This window comes from Nanorana parkeri, unplaced genomic scaffold, assembly GCF_000935625.1.
Source record: "Nanorana parkeri isolate BGI_ZX_2015 unplaced genomic scaffold, ASM93562v1 scaffold147, whole genome shotgun sequence".
NCBI classification, from domain to species: domain Eukaryota; kingdom Metazoa; phylum Chordata; class Amphibia; order Anura; family Dicroglossidae; genus Nanorana; species Nanorana parkeri.
In genome coordinates this window covers 1,955,792-1,965,268 of record NW_017306415.1, presented here as the reverse complement: position 1 = coordinate 1,965,268, position 9,477 = coordinate 1,955,792, and the positions used below count along the sequence as shown (strand labels likewise).

Here is a 9,477-nt window from a genome sequence, read left to right as displayed (position 1 = left end):
AGTCATGTCCCTTTCTCCGTCTATCATTCCGCAGGGAACAATCTTTGTGCCCACTGCGAGTTAAGTTTAGCAAAACTAAATTTGTTAAAAAATTTAAAAGTTAGAAATGCGTACATTAGAAAGGTCTCAGTATTTGATACTCTTCGCTATTAGCTCTTTTTGTTCTGTCGTTCATTCATGACTTTGATGCTTGACAGCTGAAAATCTCAAATTTGTATATGCTCTGTCAGTGCAGTATGGTTACAGGTCATGGTCGTAGGAAACGAGAGAGGGGGCAGCGGGTGGGGGAACTGTTTAAGGAACTGCGAGAACTGGAGTTGCTGCACAAGCAATCACTGGCCGTCCTTACCTATCGCAGGCTGATACGGGTGCGGGAAGAGCTTAACGATCTTCTGTTTGCAAAAACTAAACAACGTTTGTTGCGGGGTAAACGTACTCTCTACGAGTATTCAAACAAACCTGGCAGGCTACTGGTCAGAGCTCTTAGGGGCCTGCAAACCAAAACTTTTATCCCACGTATCCAGTCTTCCACGGGTGGGTTAGCACTCCTTTCCAGTGACATAGCGGCAGAGTTCAGAACCTACTACAATAACTTATATAACCTACGGCCAGACCCTCCCAACTCACCCACTCCCGACGCGGCAATCGAAAAAAAAGAACTCTGTGTGACTTGGGAAACAGCACAACAAATGTATAACTCATGACAGACCATAAGTAGTATGTGTTATGTGAAGACATGATCCTACATCTACCTACTCCCATACCCAACTTACCTTCCCACCCTGTCAATCTCCCTCCCCCCATACCTTCTCCTGCCTCCCCCTACCTTCCTACAATCAAGCCTTTTCGGCTCAAAGCTTATCTAACTAATGCAAGATTTTAGGATAGGGTTCACGTGCTGGGCAATATGTATTGACATATGTCTTAAGACTACTCTATGGCTGATTGTATCCCTTTGTATGTGTGTATATGTATTTGTACTCTTTGTAATTTGTACTTTTATATGCAAACTCCTTTCAATAAAAACTTATTATACAAAAAAAAATGTTTGCCAAATTTTCATACTAGATGTAATATTCTCAGTAAAGGAAATTTAAGTAAATGTCCTCCAGTCTGGGCATTTCTTCATTTTGGGGTATCTCTCATAAAAAGAAAGCAGCGCATGGAAGAGTGGGATGAACCACTATGTGAGTGTAGACTCTGTGTTGTAGTCAGTGGCGGACCTAAGGAACAAAGGGCCCTGGTGAAAGATTTTTTTTGTCCCCCCACAAAAACCCCCCACAAACGCAGCGCTCTCCTCCCGCAGCGTCGGCCAGCTTTCACTTTCTCTGCTCCCTGCTGGGACACAGAGCAGCGCCCAGCGGGGAGGAAAGAAAGCAGGGATGCACCGCTGTATCGGCAGAAAAATTGCACTTTCGGCATTTAGCCAAAAGTGCCATTTTCGGCCGATATGTTTTGGCGGCCGATATATCGGTGCGTTCCTAATATTTACAGCAATGCAGAATGGCACAGGCTAAAGAGGACTACACATCCCAGCAATACTTTATATAACAATAGCATTTCTGTATAAAGTACTGCTGAGATCTGTAGTCCTCTATAGAGGGTGCCATTCTGCATTGCTTCAACACCTGATCCCTGGAACGACCGACAAGCGCAGACTCCCGTCTCTCAATAGCTTTAAAAATGTCCCAGGAACATAAAATAATAAAACATTTTAAAATGTCCCGGGATTTTATTTAAAACATTTCACCTTACCTTAGCCTGGTGGTCAGTGGGACCCCTGGACCCTGGTTGTGGGGGGTCTGTTGTGGCCGCAGCTGCTCCATCCCTCTGCCGCCTTTCTGCCATCTGCACATCCGACACTCCCAGCCAGTGGCGTAGCGAGGGGTGGCTCCTGCCCCGGGCGCAGGGGCGAACTGACCGTGCGGCTGTCACCGCAGCTCCCTGTCAGCCCGCCCGCATCAGACCCAGCTCTCTAATCGGCCGCCACTCGCTCCTCAAGTGGGTCCTCTGGAGGCCCCCGCCCCCGAGCTAAACCTATCTATCACTACTCTAGCTAGCCCTCCTGCCCCCCTTTTTCAAACACAAAAAAACCCTTTCCAACCAATACTCACCTAACTCCTCCTTGTTCAGGTCTGACCTGCATCAGTCATGTCCCTTTCTCCGTCTATCATTCCGCAGGGAACAATCTTTGTGCCCACTGCGAGTTAAGTTTAGCAAAACTAAATTTGTTAAAAAATTTAAAAGTTAGAAATGCGTACATTAGAAAGGTCTCAGTATTTGATACTCTTCGCTATTAGCTCTTTTTGTTCTGTCGTTCATTCATGACTTTGATGCTTGACAGCTGAAAATCTCAAATTTGTATATGCTCTGTCAGTGCAGTATGGTTACAGGTCATGGTGGGGGACTTTGGAGATTTGGATTTCAAACTGTATGATGAGGTAAGGATATTGAAAATCAGTGCGACTTTCAAAAAGGTGGTAAGTGGGCATGTCAGTGTCTAAATAGCTAAATGCTAGTTTAATATTTTTTTCATGATCACCATTAGTGATGGGCCAAACTCGACCTTTGAACTCAATGAAAGTATGTGTCCCCATTTTAAAGGCTTATATGCAAGTTATTGGCCATGAAAAGGGTATGGGGAATCGGGTACTGCCCTGGGGGACATGTATCAATGCAAAAAACTCTTTTAAAAAATACAGTTTTTAAAGGATCAGTGATTTTAACATTGCTTAAAGTGAAACAATAAAAATTAAAAATTCCTTTAACTATCGTGCCTGGGGGGTCCCCTTAAACTGCCTGTAAAGTGGTGCATCTGTACGATGTATAGAACCAGCTGCAGCAAAAAGTGATTTATTTAAAAAAAAAGACATTTATAAAGAAAAAAAAAAAAGTGTGTAGTTCCCCCTCCCAAACAACACCAGACCCTTTAGGTCTGGTAGGAAAGTTATAAGGGACCCCATTTAAAAAAAACCCCATGAACTAGCGATGTTCAAGTCGAACTGTTGGTCAACTCGAACATCGGGTCCATCATTAATCACCATTAACAGGACTATTCACTAAAGGGTGAAGAGTTTGGAGAAGGCAGGTGAAGGGAACAATCTAGGACAACATAGCTGAACTGGAATGAGAGCTAAATTGGAGAATTTTTCTAAATCAGCTCTTTTGGCCTAGATTGTTCACTTCTCATGCTCTCTCCAAACTCTTCACCATTTAGTGAATAACCCTGTAAGTTTATTTAAAATGGTAAATGATATTACACCAACCTAAAGTAGAACTATGCCCCCCCTACTAAAAATATGTGCTGTAGCACATAAATATATACGTGCAGCATACCACTTCTAGCTCTGTCTACTGCTTTCCCAATTGTCAGCATTGCCTATGTTGCTGAAACCCTGCCACTGTGAGCTGTAGTGCCTGGGAGGGGGAGCATGTGAGACTCAAATGAAGGAGGAGTTGTCTCTGCAAGGGAAGGTAAAGGGCGTCTTTGGTTTACTTTATGAGACTCAAGTAACTGAATTTGTTACTTGGTTAGGTTGTCATACAGATGGGTTTAGTTGTACTTTGACTTAATTATTCTATTTTTAACACTTTCGATTCATTATGGATGAATGTTTATCAGTTGCCAACTAGCTGCTACAAGTTTTTTCATTCTGCATATTGCACATTTAAATTATGAATCTTACTAAGCCAGCTCATACAGCAATTAGAATATTTGACGTGCAATAACTGTATGGAACTTTTTTGTGCCAATATAAATATTTGTGTTGAAGGGAAATTATGCGCATGCCCATTTCCTTCTTTTTTAAACTCCAGCAAATGCTGGGTACTGAAAAATGCATGAAAAGAGTGATCTCCACTGACAGTTGAACGATAGTTCTGGCTTCACTGGGAGAGAGAGTTTAACATGGGAGCATGTGTTCAGGTACATAAACCCGAAAACCCCAATGTTAGGTGGTGCGTTATTATTATTATTGTTGTTGTGGGTTACCGTGCTTTACTAAGTGCCATTTGCCCTATTTTACAAAGCCTTTTAGTTTATTTGCATATGAATTATAGCACAACAGAATGTTTTCCTTATTTGTTCTAGATCTTGTAGCTATATACATAGACATTGTAAACAGAGAGTATGGCCTTCATTCTGCAATAAAATAGCATGCAGTGAGCAATAGTTACTTGCAAAACACAGTACTCTAAGGCAATTCGTTTTAGTTTTGGATGGTTGCTGTGCTTTACTACACTTTGCTCTTGATATTATTGCATTAACTGGTTTGACAGCAGCACAGTATGTGTTACATTCCACTGCATAATACACAGTGAGGGAAGCATAACAGTCCTGTTCTGTAATGTCAGTCTTCCACAACTTTTCATAAACAACACCATTGCACTGACACAGATCTAATTCAAAAGTGTCTGCTAATTAAAGGAAATGTTTCCTGAAAGAAAACTGCAGCCACTTAGATCAGTGCTTGGGGCTCTTAATGATGCCAAAGACACCAATTTTCGGGGTCAATGTTTTTGCCAATGACAACATGCTGGGGCTTATTTTACACCCCATAAACTATGGATCGACATCCCTTTTATTGGTCACACCCCCCCCCCCCCCCGATGACTTTTCCTAATACCTTCAAGTTGTCCTTCCTAACTATGCATACCTGTCTTGGTGACTCTTATTTGAAATCTGTTTAGTTTGTCTTTATTCTTGCCTTTTTTTCCCAAGAAATCTGGGACCAATTGTTTGAGGGTGATTTGTGGGTGTGGCTACAAATGCGAGTGGTGGTTTTGTCGATGTAGTTAGAGGGCATGGTCAGTAGTGTCCCCAAATTTCATTTTGAAAATCTGGTATCCTTAGTAAAGAGCACCAGGAACTGGCATTGTGTGCCAGTTCCTGGCCACAGTGGCAGATGCTCAGCCAAATTTATTTTTGCTCAAAAGGCCATTCCTGCCCTCTACTCATTTTTGGAGGCCAGAACAACAACAGCATTGGACAATGAGACTCTGTAACCTCTACCTTCTCCTCCACATTACCCTCATTCTGTAAGTCCTTTTACAGGGACATCTATGACACTACCACTAGTGATGAGCCAAACACCCCCGTGTTTAGTTTGAATTCGAACTCGAACTCGATGCAAGTCTATGGGGTGTGGCATTGCGTGGCAATACCACTGTGTTATGTGGCCTCAAAATCTCCATTCCATGGTTCCATGCCTTAATAGTGATTATGCACCTGTGTACATCCCTCATGAAGAGGGTGCTGGGATTTGTTCAGGGCCCCACCTGTGAGTCAGGAGAGCTCCGCCCTGGAGTCAATGTGGAGGCCAGTGCAGCAGGGAGCTGCGGGTTCGTGAACCATATTGGGAGGATTGGCATGTTGTTGCCGTTGTCTGGAGGAACCAGACAGTGGCCCTGAAGATTGAGGCCGGAGCAGCAGTGCTGCAAGAGAGACTTATTAAAAGACTGGGACACCGTGAGTGTTTGGGACAACTCAAGGATTGGTGAGCCCTTATCTGTCATATGCTACAGCAAGCTATTTATGTTGGATTTCGTGATTATCTACCGTTTTGAAAGAAAATAAAGACTCTGTTTTGAAAAACCCGCTGTGCGAGTGCTCTGTGAGCTCCCCAATATCACGGGGGGTAGAACTTTGAAAATCAATTGACCCCGTTTTGAAGGCTTATATGCAAGTTAATGACCATAAAAAGGGTATGGAGATTCGGGTACTGTCCTGGGGCACATGTATCAATGAAAAAAACACTTAAAAAAAATACCGTTTTTAAAGGAGCAGTGATTTTAATATCACTTAGAGTGAAACAATAATCGTAATCCAGTGTTAATCAGGACGTCCAGCGTTGTCCACAACGACGACGACTCGACAAAATAAAACAATAAAACAATAAAAATTAAATAGAAATAATAAAAAAACACAGACAAGCGCCGTCTTATCCGCTCGCAACATATAAACAATTGGGCGGAGCTAGCAGTGACAGCTATCTCCGCCCAGCTGTTTACAGTTGTAACAGGTGAGCTGATTGGACAAAGTCATGATGACTTTGCCCAATCATGGCTCTCACAGTTCTCTGTGGGCAAAATCTTGCACCTGGCCTGTGGTCAGATGCAAGGCTGTAGCCAATCAGGGTTTACAAGGCACAGTGCCTTGCGGGGCGCTTGGCAGGCGAACACACAAACTGCCGATGTTCATGTTGAACTCACCTTTGGCTCGAACATCAAGCCCATCACTAATTATCACCAGACTCTTGTAAGCACCCCAGGGCTTATGCCAATCTCAAGCCAACTGCTGTCATGTAGCAATTTAGCTTGCCTGCTTGCTGAACAGAACCTACACCAGAGCAAAGATGCTGACAGTTCTCTAGTCTAAGCTGATAGGTAGCTGACCACAATCCGCCTACAACCAGTCATGTGTGATAACAGCACACATTTGTTGGCCACCCTTTACCTGAAAAAGATCACACAATTTTATTTTTAGCATACCCTTAACCTACACTTAGGTACCTATTGTAAATGTAACTTCTTGTTTACATACTCACCTACTGTAAATAAAACTTTCTTATACAATTGACAAGTTAAATATTAACCAAAATCAAATGTTCTGCATTATGGGTGAGGTAAATTAAGGAGAATATGCAAACAATATTGGAAAATTTAGCACAACAAATGACCTGGATCAGTCTGATAAAAATGTCACATATAAGAATGCATTATATTTCTTTCCAACACAAGGTCTTTTGACAATATTATTCTGATACACCACATAAGGAGGAAAAATGATTGCTAAATTGTTCAAGAAAAAGTATTTAACTAATTACATTATATGTATTGCAAAGTACATCAGTACATGCATTATAATTTCAATGTCCATATCGCTCCATTATTGAGTTTAGAAACATGAACTTAAAAGATGGCTTTTAATGTGTTTTATTCATTGTGCATCTTACATTTGTCACAGTACCAATATGAAAGTATAATTCGTTTTTTTTCTAAGACTACCTGCTGCTAAAACGTACCTGCTGTATCACAAAATTCCGTTGATTCTGCAGTCCGTCTGAATACGAAATAACAAATTATTTTATGCCTGAATATACGGAAAACTATATTCGGGAATATATTATTTTGTTTTGCACGGGCATCTTGCTGCGTCCCAGATGGCGGTGCCCATACATGCATATGACATCACCAGATGCCAGAATCGGGTGACGTCATGCGCTCCACCTCCATGATGCATAATAGAATTCATCAGCACTCGATGATATGTGCAAGAAGTAAAGCACTTTTTAATAAATCGTCACATGGACCAAACAGCCAACGTTTCAGGGCCATGCAGGGTCCCTTCTTCTGGGCGACACAGTGACAATAACAAGTATGCAACTTCAGCTTTAAATAGTGAACCACACAGAGTACATCACATAACATCCCCATGACGTCATACTGATGTCAAATCCCGCCAGAATTTGAAGGCAAAAATTAGCATGTAAACAGACAAAATGAAGTGCAGAACACAACCAGTATGCCTGAACAATGTTAGTAGCACTGACCTCATGTGCCCTGTAACTATTGAATGGTGGTAGGAGAAGAAAACAGCTGTTAGTGTCTGTGAAGACGGATTGCTGCCACGGCACTGGTCTCCAGGGCAGTGGCGGCAGCGTGGTGGAGGCAGCGTGGTTTTTTGTCAGGTAAATGTGAATATATATATATATATATATATATATATATATACAGTATATATATATATATTAGGGATGCACCGATATAACAAAAACATATTGGCCGAAAATGGCACTTTTGGCTAAATGCCGAAAGTGCAATTTTTGTGCCGATACATCGGTGCATCCCTGCTTTCTTTCCTCCCTGCTGAGACACAGGCGTGAAAGTGTGACAGCCGGCCGAGCGCTGCTAGCCGGCCGAGGCTCCTATCACAATCCGGCAGAGCGGTGTGGGCAGAGACAGCCCGCACTGTCACAGGAGGCTGAGCTCTCCTCTCTGCACCGCTCGCTCAGCCTCCAGCGTGTCAGAGAGGAGAGCCAATGCAAACACTCAGTGATCTGTGATCGCTGAGTGTTTGTACAAAATCTAGGCTATAGCATGTTGACTATATCCTCAATTATGAATGAATGAGAAACCATCTACATATATATAATCATGCATATATATTCAGTTTAAAAATGTATAAGTGTAAAAGAACATTTTAAAAAAGGTTTTCATTTTTATTAATATAACAAATTATTGTGACTTTCATTAGTATTGGGCATGGTGCTTAGAGCAGTTGTGGGTAAATTTTGTTCTCCAATTTTTCCACAGATCATCCCTTTCCGTGTGTCAGCATTAACAGGTTAATTCCTCCAATGTCAGAAGCTGTCAGATGTATACCTGACCCAACAGCACCCCATAATATATGCATGTTTAACATAAATACAGCATATAGACTGCTGCTCATGTTTGAATTGGTATGTTAAATAAAATACTGTGAGACATATACTTACAGCCAATCTTCATAATATACCATCTGATTCACCTGCAGTGAATGTTTGGGAAATATCACATTCACAACCTTTTAAATATGCTCCTTAATGTGCATAGTGTGATCCGTAAATGCTAACAAATGTGTACCCATTTTTTTTTTTCAGTGGCGGGGGAAAAAAAGTGTGCAATTTTATTTACACATTAAAAAAACTTATTTTTCCAAGTGCAAATTTGATTTTTGTTCCAATTGGGTACTATTTCCTAACGTATTCTTTATTTTAATGCCATTCACAAACTGTAAAAGTGTGGCATCTCGTTATATCTCATATAGAAATTTAAACTGAAAAGACCACAAGACCTTTATTAGAAATACTCCAGTACACATACTATTATGCTTAGGAAAGTTTGCATGTGAACAATAGTTTAATAAGTCATGTTTATTTTCTGTAACCAGTGTAAAAAGTAGAACAGCTTCATTGAATTTTTAAACACTCCAGTAATCCTTGTAATTCTTACAACCAATTCTGTATTAGTATCCTAGTTTTTTTGTACTTTATTTCATATTAATGATGGCTTGAGCAGACTTTGATATTTTCTTTACTTAGTGAGTACACACCCTTTGCAGAAATTGTGACAGGTTAACCACTGCTGTGTTTTTGTAAATCTATGGGGTTGATTTACTAACCTTATAAACACACCACGAACATGTATACACCTCTGTAGTGTGTTCCCTCCCAGCATGATCTATGGGTGGAATCTAAACACCTTTGTAGTGTGTACACACCCAGCAGGGGTGTTGTGCAAAGCCCTGCATGAATTACAAGGTGATGTTGTGTAAATTAGCTCTATGTTGTGTTGCTTGCGTTGATGAATGCAGGAATTTAAATGCATGAGCTAACCATTTTTGTCTAAACTGTGAAGCAGCATTATATATGCATCATGTGCATGATTTTTCTTTTTGGTTGATAAATACGTTTTGCTGTGTGAAAATCACACGCACCT

The 9,477-nt window shown here is 41.2% G+C and overlaps 1 protein-coding gene across 1 annotated transcript in view; it reads left to right on the top strand.

Moving 5' to 3' along the window:
- Window positions 1-236: 236 nt before the first annotated feature.
- Window positions 237-9,477, top strand: part of LOC108785177 (NXPE family member 1-like) — a 49,033-nt gene continuing 39,792 nt past the window's right edge. The window contains exons 1-2 of the mRNA XM_018554213.1: window positions 237-534; window positions 2,383-2,441. Coding sequence (XP_018409715.1) covers window positions 237-534; window positions 2,383-2,441 — 357 coding nt within the window. The remainder of the gene's footprint in view (window positions 535-2,382; window positions 2,442-9,477) is intronic.